Raw genomic sequence first — 20,773 nt, 5'->3', positions numbered from 1 at the left:
GGGGCATATATACAAGCTGGCTAAATAGAGCATATGCATTATGGAGTAGGGAAAGAATTTAACGTGTTTAGCTTGCCCACAAAAGGTAAAATCTTTAGTTCTAGGGTCTTTATACACTAGCTTGACAAGATTTGTGGAGGTGTTATAAATCGCAGTGACTTAGTGGCATGTTAGGTGAGAGGACTATTGTCTTGTGCCTACAAAGAGTCTATTCACATCGTATTAGGTGTAACTTTCATACTGCGACTGTTATGCATGGCTTGATCTTGTGTCATTTCTACAATCTGTCACTCATCAGGAACTAACTGGGTTGCGTTGCCCGTGCGGACATTTAATGTAATTAGCTAACTGCACTGAACGTGAAGATATGAAACTGATGAAAGATGTTGGGATCATTGAGACTCTGTTTCATATCTTCATGTTCCGGTGTAGTTAGCTAATTACATTAAATGTCCGCACGGGTAACATAACCCAGTTAGAAGAACTGATGAGTGACAGATTGTAGGAATGACACAAGATCAAATCATGCATAACAGTCGTAGTGCGAGAGTTATACCCAATATAATGTGAATAGACTCTTTCTAGGTACCACTCAATAGTCCTCTCACCTAACTTGCTGCAATTTATAACACCTTCACAAAGCTTGTCGAGCTGGTATATAAACACCCATAAACTAGAGATTTTACCTTTTGTGGGCAAGCTAATTAAAAACATTAAATTCTTTCCCTAATCCTCAATGCATATGCTCTATATTTAGCCCGCTTGTATATATGCCCCAGTGGTTCCCTATTTATTATACACCCCCTTTAAATATATATAATTAATTTTTATTTATACTCATTTACGATTATGAACTAAGTTGTATAGAAACGAGAAAATGAGAATGGTGGAAATACATAAAAAGAAGTACGTGGGAAAAATACAAATATAACAAATATGAAATGTTACAATATCATATTAGCATATTTGGAAATAATGCATACACATAGTAAACTATTTTAACTATATCTCCATCACACTTCATTTCAAAAATAAATATTGCATTTTTAAACATGCTTAGGATAGTAGCATTGCCCATCACACAATAATACTTCCCTTATCAACTTATCCAAATTGGAAAATGATGAGCCTCCAACACTAGTGGCCGCTTCAGCTCTCTCTTTCCAAAACGTTGCCTTCTTCTTCACCTCTCTACCCTTTTCTCCTTCCATTAGCTCCCTCACCACACTCCCAACATTCTCTCTATTAATATCACTATCTATCTCCACACCAAGTCCCCACCCAGAGCAACAACACAACCGATTTAGCGGCTGATCGCCAAAACAGGACCAACAAATCATTGCCACCCCGGCACTCATACTTTCTAGTATCGAATTCCACCCACAATGGGTTAAGAACCCTCCGATGGACGGGTGATTCAACACCCGTTCTTGATCGCACCAACCGGCTACATACCCTCTGCTCTTGACCGCATTCGTAAATTCGGGAGGGAGAGTGGCAAACCAATCGCTGGAAAGGAGTTCTGAGCGGATGATCCAAAGGAAATTTTGCATGCTTTTACACAGTCCCATTGCGAGTTCCACCATCTTTTCGGGGCTGGTAACTGCCATGGAACCAAAATTCACATAAACTACTGATTTTGGAGGCTTAGAATCCAGCCACTGTATACAACTGGGATCTTTTCTCCACATGTGACATTCAATCTTGTTGATTTCGCTTTCTGGAAACCCCTTGAGAAGCAATGGAATGGGTCCGATCGTGTAGGCTCGATCGAACATGGAGCACAATGCGTTGCACACCTCGGGTTCTAGCTCATCAAATGTGTGAAAGATGATCGCAGAAGCTTTGTAGCTTCTTGAAGTTTCAGAAATTATGTAGTCAATGAAAGGGTCATTTGGATCAGGCGACCATGCTGTCGCTGGGATATCACCCAAAGCAATACTTTTGATTCCCGGGATCCAATCAATAGTATGGTCGGTCTCGAGGGCCACTTTTGGTACCTTGTCACGGAGATGAGGAGAATGTAGGTGCAGAATAGTAGCGACGCCACTAAGCGGCCAAAACAATGCCACCGGAATACCAAGCTCCTCGGCGGCTCTAACAGTGAACGACATAAAAGCATCGGAAACTATATGATGAAGCATGCTGCTAATGAGATGATAAAGCATGCTGAAAAAGAGTAAACCAATAGTCTAAGGACTTACTTGTATTTTCCTTTCTTTTTCTGTTATAACTGCTTCTGCCACCATACTTAAGGGGTGATATTTTCCCTCCTGGTAAAGTAAGTTCTTCTGTATTCTTTCTCCCACTTTCAATACACTTCTTCCATCAATCAGCACTCATGTTCTGTGTTCAAGCATTCTCTCTTCCATATCCTGAGATCATGCTCTAAGTTCTCCAACATGGTATCAGAGCTTCATCGAAGCTACGCAGCAGTGGTCACGATGAATACTGGAGCAGACGAAGGAAATTCTAGTAGACAAGACGCCATTCCTGTGAATCAGACTCCAACAAATTAGAATCTGAATCAAAGGAACGAAGAACTTGATGATCCTTACTACATACATGCTACAGAGAATCCAAATCTGGTTCTCGTATCTCCTCTTTTGTCCGAAATTAACTACACTTCATGGAGCAGATCTATGAAGATAGCTCTTGAGATCAAAAACAAATTCGGCTTTGTTGATGGATCCTTGCCATGTCCAGGAACATTGGATCCAAAATATGGCGTGTGGATGAGGTGTAACAAGATAGTCTGTGCCTGGATCATGAAGTCGATCAATTCCACCATTGCAGAGAGTTTTCTTTACTTTGACATTGCATCAGACATCTGGAGTGCACTCAGCAAGAGGTATTCACAAGCAGATCCTCACAGAATTGCTGAAATCCAGAATCAGATTTTTACAAACGTGCAAGGTAACAAAAGTGTTAATGAATATTTTACAAAGTGTAATTCTCTTTGGGGACAAATGAGTGCTATGAGACCCCTGCCTGTCTGTGAATGTGTCCCTAAGTGTTCATGCACATTGATGAAAAAAATTCTGAAGGAGAAACAAGATGATCAAGTCATAAGATTCTTAGAGGGACTTAATGATGAGTATGAATCTGTGAAGTCAGGGATCCTTGTCATGGATCCAATCCCTAACATGGAAAAAGTTCTGAATATGACTTTGAAAATAGAGAGAAAACTCAATGGAACTATCAGCCAAAAAAGTATTGAACCAGCTCACTCAAATGCTGTTCAAACTGATCAGAATCAGTCCTTAGATGAACAAAGTGTTGCAGCCTTCTCAGGTCCAAACAACAGGAAAAGGTTCAACAACAATGGAGGCAAGAATGTGCCTAAGTGCACATATTGCAATATGATTGGTCATACAATTGAGAGATGTTATAAAAAAACATGGATACCCTGCAGGCTGGATTGCAGGTTACAAATCTAAGAACAAACAGAGTCAAGATGTCCCAAATTCCTCTGTGAATCAAGTGGGAGACATAGGAATGACTGCAGAACAATTTCAGAGACTTGTGACTCTCCTACAGAACCAAGGCCAAGCAAACAAGTCATCTTCTAATGCTGCTGTTACTATGCACAATACTGGGGTGAGAACTGAATTCAAAAACAGTCTTGAAGGCTCTACTGAAGGCAAGTTTATTTCTAACCTTCATATTAACAATGCAGTAGATATTATATGGATACTTGATTCAGGTGCCACAGATCATATTGCTTGCTCTTTAGAATACTTTGACAGCCACTGCAAAGTAGATGGAATATCTGTTAAACTACCTAATGGAGAAAATGTGAATGTCACACATATAGGAAACATTAGACTCCATTCAGGCCTTGTGTTGAGCAATGTGTTACATATCCCTTCTTTCACCTTTAATATTGTGTCTGCTAGCAAGTTGACAAAACAAGGGACATGCAAAATTATTATGAACACTGATTCTTGCACCATTCAGGGTCCTCATGGGATAGTGGATGGTTTTACTAAAGAGAAGAATGGACTGTACCTGATTTCTCAACCCCCTCCTAGAAGGAAGCATGCTGAAATTGATAGGACCATTAAATGTAATAGTCTATCTTTACAATTGTGGCATTATAGACTAGGTCACTACCCTGTGAACAGAATACATTCTCTGAATGGAATAAAAGATGCTCACTTCTACAAACTAGCTAATTTTGCCTGTGATGCTTGTCATTTTGCCAAACACAAGAGGTCTAGTTTTCCTATCAGTATTTCTAGAGCTGAAAATTGCTTTGACTTATTACATATGGATGTTTGGGGTCCTTTTGCTGTTGCATCTTTAAAAGGACAACACTATTTCTTAACAATTGTTGATGATCACAGTAGATTTACCTGGTTACACCTAATGCAAAGCAAATCAGAGGTAAAAACTCTATTTCAGAACTTCTATAGCTATGTTGATACTCAGTTTGACACAAAAATTAAAGCTATAAGGACTGATAATGGCACTGAGTTTATGATGAGTAGCTTCTGCAATGACAAAGGAATTTCACATCAGAAATCATGTGTGTACACCCCCCAGCAAAATGGCATTGCAGAAAGAAAACATCAACACATACTGAATGTAGCCAGGGCTCTTAGGTTCCAAGCTAGTTTACCAATTGAATACTGGGGTCATTGTGTTATGTATGCTTCCTATTTGATCAACAGATTGCCTACAGTCAAGAATGATCACAAAACTCCCTTTGAAATCTTATTTGGGAAGAATGTGGATTATAATCAGCTCAAAGTTTTTGGATGCTTGTGTTATGGATCCACAATTTCACAAAGAAGGAATAAGATGCAACCTAGAGCTAGGAAGTGCATTTTTTTGGGGATTCCTGCTAATGTGAAAGGTTATATTTTGTGTGATATTCTTGACAAGGAAGTGTTTATTTCCAGAGATGTCAAGTTCTATGAACACATATACCCTCTAAAAGAAAGCCATCCAACAAAAGGGTCAGATTCTCCTGAAGCTGAGACATTCAATCCTCCCTTACCTCTAGTGCCCATCTCCACTGACATTGACATCACACCTCTAGTACAAAATGATGATCATATCTCTCTTCACAGTGAGGAGACTATGGAAGCTGATGATAACATAAGAAGTGATATACATTCTGGATTGCATGATGAATCTATTCCAGAAGAGAATGAAGGGCAAGAAGATTCTATCAATGAAGGGGAAGAAGTTTCTGTCCAAGCACAACCTAGAAGGTCAGAGAGAACAAGAAACATTCCTGCCAGATTACAGGATTACTTTTGCCACTCAAATAGCAAATCCAAGGTCAGAACTTCTCCACATCCTATCAGCAATGTAATTTCCTATGATTGTCTGCCCCCTAGTCATAGGGCATGTGCTGCATCTATTCTCTCCACACATGAACCCCAAACTTATAATGAAGCAGTAAAAGTTGAAGCTTGGAGGGAGGCTATGCAGTCTGAAATTAAAGCTCTAATTGAAAATAAGACATGGATTCTCACAGATTTGCCAGCAGGGAAAACTCCTATTGGATGCAAATGGGTTTATAAGGTGAAATATAAGGCTGATGGTTCCATAGAAAGACACAAAGCAAGGCTGGTTGCCAAGGGTTACACCCAACAGCTTGGGGTAGATTACATGGAAACATTTTCTCCTGTGGCTAGGATGACAACAATAAGAACTTTTCTGGCCATAGCTGTTGCAAAGGGGTGGGACATCCAACAACTTGACATTAACAATGCTTTTCTACATGGAGATCTAGAGGAGGAAGTATATATGGTTATGCCTCCTGGTTTCCAGAATGATAAGCCAAAACAGGTCTGCAAACTATTGAGATCCTTGTATGGTTTAAGACAAGCTAGCAGGCAATGGAATGCAAAGTTGACAATGGCTTTAAAAGACAATGGCTACAAGCAATCTTCATCAGATCCTTCTCTATTCACTAAATGCTCAAATACTTCATTCATTGCCTTACTTATATATGTTGATGACATTCTAGTGGCAGGAAATGATCTCAACCAGATTGCTCAGTTGAAACAAAATCTGGACAAGGCTTTTAGAATAAAAGATCTAGGCCAATTGAACTACTTTCTTGGTATTGAAGCTTTTAGAACTCCTGATGGCCTCAACTTGTGCCAAAGAAAATATGCTATGGAGATTTTAAAAGAACATGGTTTTTTGGATGCTAAGCCTGCTCAAACACCCATAACAGCAGGTCAGAAACTCAACAATGAGGAAGGATATCTTCTTGACAAGCCTGAAGAGTATAGAAGGTTGGTTGGTAGACTTCTCTACTTAACAAATACCAGGCCAGAAATCTCCTATGCTGTGCAGCAGTTAAGCCAGTTTGTGGATAAGCCTAGAAGCACACACCTTATGGCTGCCCACAGAGTCTTAAGGTTTCTTAAAGGAGCCCCTGGAAAAGGTTTGTTCTTCCCAGCTCATTCTCAACTACAACTGCAAGGGTTCTCTGATTCAGACTGGGCAACATGTGCAGAAACAAGAAAATCTATCACTGGTTACTGCATCTACTTTGGGGAATCCCTAATTTCATGGAAGACAAAGAAACAAGCTACTGTGTCCAGGTCATCATCTGAGGCAGAATATAGGGCCCTAGCCTCAACAACATGTGAAATTCAATGGTTATTGTATCTTCTAGCAGACCTTGGACTGAAACATGGCCAGCCAGTTTCTTTATTCTGTGACAATCAATCAGCTATAGCTATTGGGGAAAATCATGTGTTTCATGAACGCACCAAACACATCGAAATAGATTGTCACATAGTCAAGCAAAAGGTATGTGAAAAGAAGATCAAGTTGATGCCCATACCTTCACAACAGCAGATTGCTGATGGATTCACCAAGGCCCTGCCTAAATTGAGCTTTGATATTTTCCATTCTAAGCTGGGGCTTCGAGACATCTACGCTCCAGCTTACGGGGGGTGATGAAGCATGCTGCTAATGAGATGATAAAGCATGCTGAAAAAGAGTAAACCAATAGTCTAAGGACTTACTTGTATTTTCCTTTCTTTTTCTGTTATAACTGCTTCTGCCACCATACTTAAGGGGTGATATTTTCCCTCCTGGTAAAGTAAGTTCTTCTGTATTCTTTCTCCCACTTTCAATACACTTCTTCCATCAATCAGCACTCATGTTCTGTGTTCAAGCATTCTCTCTTCCATATCCTGAGATCATGCTCTAAGTTCTCCAACACTATACAAGAAACCGGAGGAACATCCGGTGCTAGGTTCAGCCTATCAACCAGTTCCCTGAACGGAGCGTAGCAATTCTTGGCAGTCGCAAAGCAGAGCTCGGTGTAATCTATAGCGCTGTAGCGGTTTTCCCGTGCCGGAAGGCCGTCGGCGATGGTTTCGAAGCGGAAGGTGGGCGTTTGATTCAGAGGGACGAAGTCTCTGGCTTGCATGATGTGGGTGTAGTTGAGTTGAGTGAGAACATAGGTAATGCGAAAGCCTCTGTGGTGAAGAAGCTTAGCTAGCTTGAGCATGGCGGATATGTGGCCTTGACCTGGAGCTGGAATGCAGACAGCATGTGGTGTTTGGCCTTCCATCTTTAATTTGTTTGTTTCTTTCTTCTTCTTCGATGTTAATTTACTTATTGCATGAATTGAAGCATTCTTATATACAAGACTGACTCATTTATTTATTATTTTTTTGATATACAATCAGGATTAATTGTGTTATGAAAATAGTACACTTGGCAATAACAGAAATCACATTTTTCTATACAAGCTGGCCGGTTGTCTATACATGTTCTTTTTAACATTTTATAATAATACAAGGTGGCTGGTGTGTACGAGGGACCAGTTTGACCTAACCTTATCATTAATTGCACCAAATATTATAATTAAGTATATTAATGTGAAAGACGTTACCATTAGATCCACCAATGTTAAAACAGTAAATTACTTACACTATTAAGTAAAAATAGTTGCACTTTTAAGTGATTTTACTTGCACACTTGCACCAGTTACTTGTATTTTTACCAGATGTTATTTGCACCAAAGTTTGAGTAATTTTTGAAAATTTCACCCAGGATTTTTTTTTTTTAATTACATCTAATCCATTAAATCTAGACAAATACATGGTTGCGAATGGTTCTCAGTTCTTTCCTGGACATTCGTTCTCACCTGAGCATTAGGTTCAAATGCGGGTGGTGCGCCAGGTACAACTGTGCGGTGAGAGGAGAGCCATTAATTTTGATTAAATCAATGTCCAGGATTACCAAATTTTTTTTTAAAAAAAAAAATGCGGTGGCAATTTGGTAATTTTTGCATCTAGGTCAAATTTAAGGTGTGTGATTTTTGTGCTTAAGGTGCGTGAGTTTTGTGCTTAAGGTGCGTGGGTTGTGTACTTAATGTGAGTATTGAAGATAATGACAAGTATTGAAGATGAAGACAATGACAATGCTACCCAAAATAGAATAAAGAAGACTTAGAGAAATTTAAATCGAAAGTAGTATTTATTTAGACTATCATTTTAGATTAAGTATTTATACTAGCGTTATTACAAAGTTGCAAACATTTATTATAGTGACAATTATAATTAATCTCTCATATATTATCTTGCATCTATATATACTTTGAATTACTGATTTAAATAAACAAGTTCAGCATTCAATTGCATATGCATTAACATCTCCTATATATAATCTTGCATTGATATACTTCGAATTACTTATTGGGGTTGTAATCATTGAGCATTATCTCATTCACGCAATGCGCGTGAAAATATATATATATATATATATATATATATATATATATATATATATATATATATATATATATATATATATAATCTAATAAGAGTTAATAAAGTTAGGCGTGTATGATGGGAACTAAAAAATGTTGGTCCAATTGTTGGTTGAAATGAATGATTCATATTATTTTGGTTTTAGTATTTTTATTTTTTATTTTTTATTTTTTCCTACTTTACCTTCTTAACTTATTGATTTCCATAATGAAGGTTTTAAATTTGAACATCATCTCAATCAGAGTTGGCATGGTTATTGAACATATACTATTAATATGTTAGAGCTTATTAAAAAAATACAATATAAAATTTAACATCTCCATCAAATAGGTTGACAAACTTAGGGCTATGTTTGGTAAACCTAGCTGAAAAGTAGCTGAAAGCTGAAAACTGAAGAGCTATTAAGCTAGCTGATTATGCTTAAAAGTGTTTGGTAAAAGTAGCTTTTTGATAAGTAGATAAATGTAAAAAAAAAACTGAAAAGAACATCTTCATAAAATTTAAATAGTTCTAAATTTAAATAGGTTTGTTTACATATTAAAATTTAACATTTTGAAATAAACTATTAGCATAATCATGATTTAACATCCACTAATGAAGTAGCAATATTGTTCCGAATCTCCTTCATCTTAATAGAGGTCTCACTTAAATTTTCGTTGATGGAGATATTACTACTTCAATTTTGAAGATGACCAATAAAAATATAGAAGAAGAGAAAAGACCAAAATGGTTTGAGAGAGGTAAATGATGTCATTTATTTAAAATAATAAGGATAAAGATTGGAAAAAAAAAAGTTACGAAGTTACTAGAACACTTGATATTCTTTGGCTTCGGTGTCGGTCCTTAACCACTGAGTGGAAATAACGATTGTTAGCATCACCCTCTCGCAACCACTTGATCCTGGCCTTTTGTCTCCAAAAACACTCCTCCTGCTTAAGTGCCAACAACAGATCAGCTTGCAGAGCATGGAGCGCAACTCTCGACTCCCCGGAGGGATTGTTAGCGTAGGTGTGTTCAGCTTCCGCCACCCCGGCCTCTAAATCCTTCACACGGTCAAAAATATTTCCAAAGACTTCTTTATTCTAGACCTTTAGCGCTATTTTTAGTTGTTTAAGTTTGTACGCAAATGCTTTCATGCCTCCACCGTTAGCTGGCAATGCCCAATTCTGGCGAACCACCCGCTTAAAATCTGGATGAGATAACCACATGCGTTGAATTCTAAATTGTTTCGGGCAAGACATGTTTTCATTTGTAGCAGTAAACACTAGCAGAGCATGGTCCGAGGTTGTTCGCGCTAGCACTTTAATTTGCACCTCTGTAAACGAGTCGCGACTGAAAAAGCCCGTGTATCTTGAAATCAATTTAACACTAAGGATTCTACTTGATTTTATATTACGAGACAATTTCGCTGTTTAATTAAACCAATTTAATCAACATATAAATAACGAAATTGAAAGCGTAAATAAAGTAAAGACACAGTAGAATTGTTACGCAGTTCGGAGCTCCTTCTCCTACGTCTGCGGGGCAACCCACGTCTGCCCAATCCACTAGATGTTCACCACAGAGTATTACAAGAGGTAACTACACGGCTCACCGAGGTAACTACACGGCTCACAGCCTTTACCACTACAACTCTTCTAAAACACCTACTCAGGACTGAACCGTGCATGCCATAACCATCTTTGGTGTAGCACTTCAGCTGTCACAGGTACTGGTTTGTAGTACAGGTTTAAATCACAATTAATATAATCAATATTAAAGCAGTAATGTAGGAAGCTTGCAAATGAGATTAGAATTTCAGAATTGGCAACTTCCTCTTTCATTTTCCCTTCCTTATATACTGTACGTAGCTTCCTTTTCACCATGCCTTGATTATAGCTTTCACATGTGGCTAGAATTCTTCTCAACCACATCTTCTTTTAACTTGAGATCTTCAGACTTGCTCTTTGTCCAACTTCTTTAACAATAAATCTCCACCACACATTTTAGCTTGGTCCAAAATACTAATTACAATCCATGCTAATTAACTTTACATATTAATAAAATAGACTAATAAATTAGCCAATCTAATGTGTACTATTTCGTACACTTACAGCGACAGTGGGAGTTCAATAGAAATCGATCTAGCCTTTTCCATACGGCTCCTGTGGTTCGCGTCCCATGCCAGGTGTATAGGCTTCCTGTTACAGGTAAATCTAGCAAATTATTATCCAAGATGAAGTTGGAAAAATCCCCAATGTTGTTTGTGTCCGGCAGTGCGCTACCCCTGTATTCAGAGATACTGGATATCACATTAAAATCCCCTCCTAGTAAAACTCATCCTTAAGTTATAAGCTTTATTTGGTAATGTTCATAAAATAAGATAACAGGTTAAAATAAGAACATATTTTAAAACGCTTCCTTAGGTAGCGTTTTAAAAATAAGCTAATAGCTTCATAACTTTTTTCATTCTTTATCCATATTATTTTAAACTAGTAATTGTCCCGTGCGATGCACGTACTATTATTAATTTAATAAATTTACCAATTAAATTTTTGACATCCTCTGAATTAGCAAAAAGAAGTAATGGTTGTGGAAACAGAAAAACGTACTTGAATTTTTGAGCTCAAAAGTAATTTGATTAAAAATGTATGTATAACTATATAATGTAATATTTAATATTTTTAAAATTTTAATTATGCTATTATTATATTGATTTTAAAGTTTATTGTTACTTGTATTATTATTTGAATTTGAATTTTTTTTGAAAGAAATTTGAATTTGAAATAACTAATTTAATTATATAACTAACGTATTTAAATAAAACTTGTAAATAAAATAACAGGTGATATTTAAAAGTGTTTGGTAAAAGTAGTTTTTTTATAAGTAGATAAATGTAAAAAGACTAAAAAGAACATCTTCATAAAATTTAAATAGTTCTAAAAGAACATCTTCATAAAGTAGTTTTTTAATCGCGTTTAGGTGCGAATTTCTCACCCAGGAGAGAAATAAGAACGCATGTCATCCGTCCACGTGTCCAGATCTAACGGATGAGAAACACTGATTAAAAAAAAAAAAAAGTGATCGCATTTTCATAAATAATTGAACATAAAAGTACAAGTAAAAATGTATTACAAGTGCAAGTAGCAGTTTCATATAGTGCACCTCAGTGCATTTAAAATGTATTACAAGTGCAGGTAAAATGTATTACAAGTGCAAGTAAAATTAAAATTGAGAATCAATACTAAGTGCACATAACGTTATAACTATGTGCACCTATAGTTATAAGTAGTTGCACCTAGGTGCATGAATGTTAATAACGTAAATTACTTGCACTTTTTACTTGTAAAGGTGCACCAGCTACTTGCACTTATAACACATTTACGTGCATCAAAGTTTAAGTTATTTACGAAAATACCACTATGTCGTTTTTTAAAAAATTACATATGATTCGTTGATCTAGACACGTAGACGACACTGAATGGTTGTGTGTCTGCAAATAGGAAATCACGGGATGGAGTGGATGGTGGTAAAATGTGTTAAAAGGAATTCGACCAAGTGTTTTTTTTAACATTCAAATTAATGATTGAAACTAAATGTGAAGCACTTAAAAATGTTTTGATTAATTGCATATATCCATGTACTTACATCAACGAGGACTAAACTTGATATTAAAGGAGTGAAAACAGGTTACAAGCAATGCGGTATGTGCACTTGGAAGTTCAAAACCATGTACTTGAAATTAAAAAATGTGTACTTAAAGGCAAACAAATTGCATTCGAAGATAAATATATGTGCAATTGATGTAATTTATTGTACCAAAAAAGAGAGGTTATTCAACTTAACTGTTATTAAATCAATTACCCATACAAATCGTTTGTAAATCTCACAAATTTCATAAGAATTTTAGTTATATGCAATTGAAAATAATGCAAAGGATATAACAAATACTGTCCAGAATTAGGTACTTGATGGCAAAAAATCTGCACCAAAGGAAAAAAAAAAAAAAAAAAAAAAAAAAAAAAAAAGTTCACTTGAATGCTAAGTATTTTTTTTTTTTTTGTACACAATAATAAGATACACTGCACATACATTTTCAAAAAAGATACACATATATACACTTGTAGGCATTAAATTGAGCACTTGAAGGCATAAAGAGGATCACAAGAAAGCAAGGGAGAAAAAAGAAGATACTAAAAGGAAAAATTCGAAGGAAATTAATTATGCAATCTTAGAAAGGTAAACATGCACTTGAAGGCTACAAAACGTGCACTTGAAGGCCAAAGATTTGCACTAAAAGGCACAAAGATGCGCACTCAAATGAGAAACTAAGTACTGAAATAAAAATGATGCACACGAAGAAGAAAAATATGCACTTAAGAAGGAAAAAATGTGCACTCGAAGAAGGAAAAATGCGGACTCGGATACAAAAGACAAACTGACTTATTTACTCAAAATTACAAATATGCAAGTGCGTTTTTTAATTAAAATTCAATTTGGACTGTTGATTTGGATTGCATCTATGGCTGAAAATTGTCCGCATTTTTTACCTGATGAGGCATTTTTATTTGATCCGCAATATATATATATATATATATATATATATATATATATATATATATATATATATATATATATATATATAGAAGGGTTCAGGTGCGGGAATGGTTTCTTGTGCGGTTGTGCGGTTGGATGCACCTAAAGCATTAAAATGGCGCACGTTACGTATTAACTTCGCGCATCTTAGTTCATAACACTAACGCACCTTAAACATACGAATCATGCACCTTAAGCACACAACACACGCACATTAAGCACAAAACTCACGCACATTAAAAACAAAATTTACACACCTTAAGTTCCAACAACTATTCACATTAAGCACTAACCAAACGCACCTTAAGCAGAAACCCTACAGACCTTAAGCACAAATCTCACGCACCTTAAGTTTCAACAACTACTCACATTAAGCACACAACCCACGCACCTTAAGCACAAATCACGCGCACATTAAGCCCAAACCCAAACACCTTAAATTTACCTAGATGCAAAAATTATCAAATTGCAATCGAGATTTTTTTTTTTTTTTAAATTTTGGTAATCTTATATGTTGATATAAACAAAATAGCTCAAATTTTACCGCACAACTGCATCAGAATCTAATTACATATATATGTGTGTGTGTATGTATAAAGGAGTACATACTAGCTAGTGTATATGCATTATGTTTGTAAATTAAAAATGGAAGAAAAATGAAAAAGCTTTTAAATGTTTAATAACATCTAAGAATAAATTCAAATAACAACTTATTTTTAAATTTTTACTATAACAATCTTATAATTTATTGATAGTTTAAAATAAATTATAAAATCCGTTAAATTGACCAGGACTATGTGGTCTAATGGTACCCGGGTTGGACTTCCATTTGGAAGATTATGAGTTCAAGCCTTAGTGGAGGCGTTATTGGTTCTTTGTGTTTCAGTAGGTTGAGAAAGTATATGAACAGATACTACAATGTAATAGAGCCAGTAACTTTCAAAAAAAAAAGAGTTCTCAAAGTCATAAAAGAATTAATTTTGGTTGTTCAATATCTTCAACTTTGTTGTGTGACCACTTGAAACTTAGTTGTCATAATCTTGTTGATACAATTTAATACGGGCAATATGTAGATAGGCCTTGAGAAACAAAAGTATGTTATAATTAATGCAATATGTAGATAGGCCTTGAGAAACAAAAGTATGTTATAATTAATAAAAGAGAGTTAGAAAAAATAATCTGATATAATTTCTCAGTATAAAAGTCAATGTTGCAAAAGTCGCGCCTAGGCGCTAGGCGCCATTGCGCCGCCGCGAAGAAGGCTGAAATCAGCCATCTCCGCGGCCGGCTAGACCGCCTAGCCGGCTGAACCGGCACTTTTAATTTTTTTTTTTTTTTTTTTTTTGAAAATGTCGAAAAACTTTCGGAAGGCATAACTTTTGACTCGGTTGTCCGATTTGGATAATTTTTTTTTTTCAAATTGCGTATTTTAGTTTTTTATGTATTTAGATCTTTTGAACACTTTTACAAAATGCTTATTTAGCTCTTAATTTTAGTTTTTTATGTATTTAGATGATTTAAACAATCTTTTGAACACTTTTACAACCACTTTCGTAAATAGTTTCTAAGAAATAACTATGGAAACCTTATGTTTTATTACTAAATTTTCAAAAATTTTAATTTTTAATTAAAAAAAATAAATAAATAAAAAATATCGGCGCCTTGGCGCCTAGGGGGCGCCTAGCGTGTTTTGCAACATTGATAAAAGTTAAGAGTACACTTTAGTAGTAACTAGAGACACTATATCTAACTTCTATTGATAGTGGAATTTGTTTGGTAGCCTCTAGATCTTATAATTTTTTTCTCAATAATAATTTGGTTTCTAAGTAGATTTTGATATGTTCTTTCTATTAAGTTAATTTTTTTTTTCTAATGTTTGTATATTATTTCGTGCTATATGTTAAATATTTTGACATATTAAAATGGGGGCAAGTTCGATTTCCAGAGGGAGTGACCTATTGGCCTTCTCAGTTTGAGTCGATCAACTATAAATAATTTAGACTATTTTAGGTCATTTTTCAGCTAAGGTCACAATGTAGGATTTATACAACACGCACTCTCAAATAGTAGCTCTAGATTTTTCTCGTCATCCACAAAACAAAAAAAAGGTGATAAATTTATCCCAATACTAGATGGCTCAAGATGTGCATTAAAAAACACGTAATCGTTATTCAATGGTGTATCTTAATTTATAATTTTGATGCTTATAAATTTAAATCAAAATTTACGTCCAATAGAGTATGTATGTAAGACAAACAAATTTGTACATATGAAAAAAAATTGTACTACGTACATATGAAATATAAATCATCACTAATAATTGAGCACGTGTTATAGCATATTTAATTACATTTAACTTGTGTCTGCAGATAGGGAACCACTGCCCACTGGGGTATACCGCATACTGTACTGGCATCTGGCTGGTCATCCGCAATTTATATCGTGCATCACGGCACACATAATAATGTGTGTTCAGGCACAAAACGCGCGTGTTTCATACTGACATCATTCCGTCTATCCTTACAAACCAAATCTCATTATGTGTATTTAGTAAAAAATTTATGTGTATTGTGTTATGAGTTTATGTGTATTCAGTTAAGAGTTTATGTATATTATGTTAACCAAACTCATTATGTGTATTCAGTTAAAAGTTTATGTGTATTGTGTTATGAGTTTATGTGTACTATGTATTATGTAAGATTATGTGTATTCTGTTATGAGTTTATGTGCATTCGAAACAGGAAATTTTTTTTTTAACAACTTAATAAACCGACGTCGTTTTGGAAGACGCGAGGCGCATAGTGCTATGTGCACCCTGGTGTACGGGATAACGATTGTCGATTGATGGTCATCAAATGGGTTAAAAGGAATTCTTGAAGATTATTTTATTTTCTTTTTTTTAGGTAATATCCGTGCAATTCTAATCACTTATTAACTTTGTTAAAAATCTAATTCGAATTGACATATTTATATTTATTATATATAAGAAAGAATTATTTTGTTATAAATAAATAATAAATATGGACATTATGTTAATTGATATTGTAACGGACGTAACGGTCCGTTAATTAAGCCTACCATTATTGTATTCGTTACATTAGCATTATATATAAAGAAACATGTACTGTATTGTATATTGGTTAATGGAAATCCTGATTACCTACATTATTATCTACTCTCTCTCTCTGTCTGTCTTTTACTCTTTACATTATCGCTATTCGATTCATTTAACTGATGAAAACGCTAAGGGCTAAAGGGAATCATAACACGTTATCAATATACTTCTTCGGTGAACGCAAAGTTTTTCTGATCTGCACCGTGCGGTCGGCAATTGTGTTCCAGTGGAGGGAAGCGGCGGTTGTGTGTGGTCGCGCTATGATTGACGATTGACGATTGCAATTGGAAGTCGCTTCTCAATGCAACGGTTATGAAGGTTTTTTTGCCGTTCTGTGTTTTCATCAATCGGTTAATAGGCATGGGTTTATTCCCAGTTGTTATACACGTATACAGTGGACCATGATCCATAGTGCTAGGTGGACCATGGTAGTCAAATGAAACTATAGTAGAATTTAAATGATACTCTAGCATTGCTATAATGAAACTAGTGTGTGTGAAAAATGAAACTAAAAAAAAGCAAAAGTTCATTTAAAAACGTATATTGTCACATGAAACTGTAGTATAATTAAAATGATACTTTAGTGTTGTTATAATGAAAAGATGAAACTAGGTGTTTTGAAAATGAAACTAAAATTCAGAGTCATACAATAACATATATTGTCAAATGAACCTAGAGTGTAATTAAAATAGTACTTTAGTAGTACTTTAATTATATTACAAAAAATTTCAAAAAAAAAATAGTACTTTAATATTACTATAATTAAAGTAGTGTGACCAGGACTATGTGGTCCAATGGTACCCGGGTTGGACTTCCATTTGGAAGATTGTGAGTTCGAACCTCAGTAGAGGCGTTATTAGCTCTTTGTGTTTCAGTAGGTTGAGAAAGTATATGAACAGATACTACATTCTAATAGAGCTAGTAGCATTCAAAAAAAAAAAAAAAATAATGTATATTGTCAAATGAAATTGTAGTAGAATTAAAATGATACTTTAATATTGCTATAATGAACTAGTATGTGTGGAAAATGAAATTGAAAAACGGAACAATATTGTCAAATGAAAATGAAGTGTAATTAAAATGATACTTACTTTATGGACCACACTGCTACATGCACCATGGTCCAAAGTAAATTTTACCCGTTTATTCCTTGCTTTATAAATTACTTGTGGGGTTTGGACCTTTTTTGGCCAAATTATATTATTCAAATTATTATTTGAATTTTTATGTGCGCATATATTAAATTGTTCATATTGCACTTTATATGAGTTCATATGATGTTCAAATTACCAGGACTATGTGGTCTAATGGTACTCGGGTTGGACTTCCATTTGGAAGATTATGAGTTCAAGCCTCAGTGGAAGCGTTATTAGTTCTTTGTGTTTCAGTAGGTTGGAGGCGTCTTTTGTATTTGGTGTTTGATTAAAATTTTATTTTTCTATCAAATTTCGTGGGGAATCCGAGTGTACCCAGTTCTTTATCGGTGGATGAAATATTATTAGTGCTATTAGATTTATTAGTGCTATTAGAAATCTATGTATTTGAGTCAATCTAAATCTCCTACTCCTAGTTACTATGTGACTCTTTACTGTATATATTCCCATCACCTGAACTCATTGTAATTATGTTCTGTTAATACAATTCCATCATTTCTCATCTGGTATCAGTAAGCTAGGGTTTTCTTTTTTTCCCTATGGCTAACGGATTTGTTAATTCCTCTGAACGGACCGTTTCTGATGCTACTATTTCCTCTAGTTCTTCTCCAATAACATCTTTGTCCACCGCCCACCACTTCATTAGCACAAAATTAATCTACAAAAATTTCTTGTTTTGACGAACACAAGTTGTTCTGTTTTTATATGGACATGATTTAATGGGATTTTTTGATGGCACAAAGTCATCGCAACCTGCACTCCTTCCGGCCGTCGGCGATACCGCCGACTCCCTCCCACGGTTTAATCCTGAGTATGGATTATGGATGCGCCAAGATCGAGCATTATTGTTTATGCTTGTCTCCTCCCTCTCCGACGAGGTTATGCCCTTAACCGTCGGTCGTTGTACGAGTCGTGCCCTTTAGGAGGCTATCGTTCAAGCTCTATCCTTTTCCTCACGAGCTCGCACTCTAAATCTTCTTGGTCAGTTACAAGGTTTAAATCAAGGTGACTCATCCGTAGCAGACTACATCGGCCGTGCACAGGTAATCATTGAGGAACGAACCCTGGCCGACCAAACCGTAACCCTAGATGATCAAAATCTATTCGTCTTTCGCGGTTTGAGGCCGGTGTTCCGGGCATTGACGACCTCTCTTTCCGTTCGAGGTCAACCAATAACCCTTCAAGAGTTGGCAGATTTCCCCGGCGCCCATGAATTTATCTCCAGTTGGGACTATGGTGGTCCCCAGGCGGCATTGGCGGTTCGACGTGGTGGCGGTCGGTCAGGCCATGGTGGTCAAAATCGCGGCGGAAATCAATGAGGCGGCGGCAGAATTCAGAGTCGCGGTGGTGGAGGCCGGCAGCAAGGTGATCGCGGTCGTAGCAATAACGGAGGAGGTAATCCGGTCACGTGTCAAATTTGTAGACGGACCAGTCACGAAGAGGTTGCATGTTACAATCCGTATGACCCACCACCTCCGGCCAATATCACCTACCCAAACAATTCAGATATTGGTGGGTCTCAGATGTGGATTCCAGACACTTGTGCTTCCAACCATGCTACCCCAGATATTGCTGCCTTAACCACTTCGGAGGAATATATTGGTAACGACACTTTACGTGTCGGTAACGGAATGGGTTTATCTATTAGTCATGTTGGTCATGCTTCTTTCAACACCCCTTCTCAGTCTTTTCAATTGTTTGATATTCTTCATGTTCCACGTTGGTCAAATTCTTTATTATCTGTTCAAAACTTTGCATCTGATAATAAAGTTTTTTTTTTTTTTTTTAAGTTTCACCCCAACTTTTTGGTTGTGAAGGATATCAATACCAAGGAAGTTCTTCTTCGGGGCAATAGTTTTGGGGGATTATACACTCTACCGCTGCCAAACACGTCTCCCTCAGCTTTCTTTTCAGCCCGTGCCTCAGCATCAGTTTGGCACAATCGTCTAGGTCATCCTCATCATCATGTTCTTAGTCGTATTCTTCAGTCTTCTTTAGTTCGTGGGTCTTTAGTTAGTCGTGCAAATAATTTATGTAATGCGTGTTAATTGGGTAAATCCGCCTGTTTTCCCCTACCACGTGTTACTTCTTCTAGTTCGCATGTTCTTGATTTAATGTACACAGACATTTGGGAACTTGCTCCTCTTTTATCTACAAATGGGGACTTGCTCCTCCCTATGAAATTGAAGTCTGATCTTTATGTCATATTTGATAAGTTTTGCATACTTGTTGAAAGGTCATTCAATTGCAAAATAAAATCCATTCAATCTGACCTAGGTGCTGAATATAAAAAATTGCACAACTCTTTTGTCCAATTAGGAATCCAACATGGGCAATCCTGTGCATATACACATGAACAGAATGGTCGTGTTGAGCGTAAGCATCGTCACATTGTTGAAATTGGTCTAGCTCTCCTAGCTCATGCTTCTGTTCCTTTAAAATTCTGGGATTTTGCTTTTGAGACAGCCACTTATTTAATTAACAGAATGTCATCTTCTGTGTTAAATAATTACAGTCTCCATCATTTAATTTGTTGCATAAATCTCCTCTATCCTACTCTTTTCTTCGTGTCTTTACCTGTCTGTGTTATCCTCATCTTCGTCCATACAATCGTCACAAAATGTCATACAGATCCTCTCCCTGTGTCTTCTTAGGTTATCCGGATTCCTTTAGGGGGTATAGGTGCATGGACCTTCAGACTAACAAGATTTACACATGCAGCCATGTCAGATTTGATGAAGAAAATTTTCCCTTTGCTACTAAATCTTCTTAACAGGATTTGTTTCGATATTATGAAGCTCCGTGGTCGAAATTTGTTTTAACTCATCAACCCGCCACCATGCCCTCGGATGTTGTGCCCCATCATGCTCCTCCTCCGGATCAGCCGCCACCTGCCGGCGTTCAGCCGGCCATTTCCGATGATTCTGTCACAGTATCGGCTGACGTCGCGGCTCCACTACAGTGACGGCGAGGGCGCCCTCGCGGTCGGTCCACCAGGCCTGCTGAACGGACTCATTATATGGCTACTCGTAGCAGGTTCGAAGCAACACTTACGGCTCTATCGACTCAGGTTATTCCTACGGAACCCACATGTTATTCTCAAGCTGTAAAATATCTTGAGTGGCGTGATCCTAAGGACCAAGAATTCAATGCTCTCTTGCAAAATCATA

The 20,773-nt window shown here is 36.4% G+C and overlaps 1 protein-coding gene across 1 annotated transcript; it reads right to left on the bottom strand.

The window, feature by feature from the left end:
* Positions 1-1,010: 1,010 nt before the first annotated feature.
* LOC109167562 (7-deoxyloganetin glucosyltransferase-like) lies at positions 1,011-19,695 on the bottom strand. Its single transcript, XM_019316594.1, has 3 exons — positions 19,690-19,695; positions 7,205-7,555; positions 1,011-2,132 (listed from the first exon to the last, which is right to left on the bottom strand). The coding sequence occupies exons 2-3, from the start codon at positions 7,553-7,555 to the stop codon at positions 1,047-1,049; spliced, it is 1,437 nt and encodes a 478-aa protein (XP_019172139.1). The 5' UTR covers positions 19,690-19,695; the 3' UTR covers positions 1,011-1,046.
* Positions 19,696-20,773: the final 1,078 nt, after the last annotated feature.

Source organism: Ipomoea nil, unplaced genomic scaffold, assembly GCF_001879475.1.
Source record: "Ipomoea nil cultivar Tokyo-kokei standard unplaced genomic scaffold, Asagao_1.1 scaffold3169, whole genome shotgun sequence".
Lineage (NCBI taxonomy): Eukaryota > Viridiplantae > Streptophyta > Magnoliopsida > Solanales > Convolvulaceae > Ipomoea > Ipomoea nil.
Note: the sequence above shows the minus strand (reverse complement) of the source record. Positions and strands in the feature narration are given on the sequence as shown.

Coding starts and splice junctions, on each gene's coding strand:
- LOC109167562 (XM_019316594.1), bottom strand. CDS start 7,555: ATGGAAGGCCAAACACCACATGCTGTCTGCATTCCAGCTCCAGGTCAA. Junction 2,133..7,204: donor ATGTTCCTCCGGTTTCTTGT/ATAGTGTTGGAG, acceptor ATGCTTCATCAT/ATAGTTTCCGATGCTTTTAT.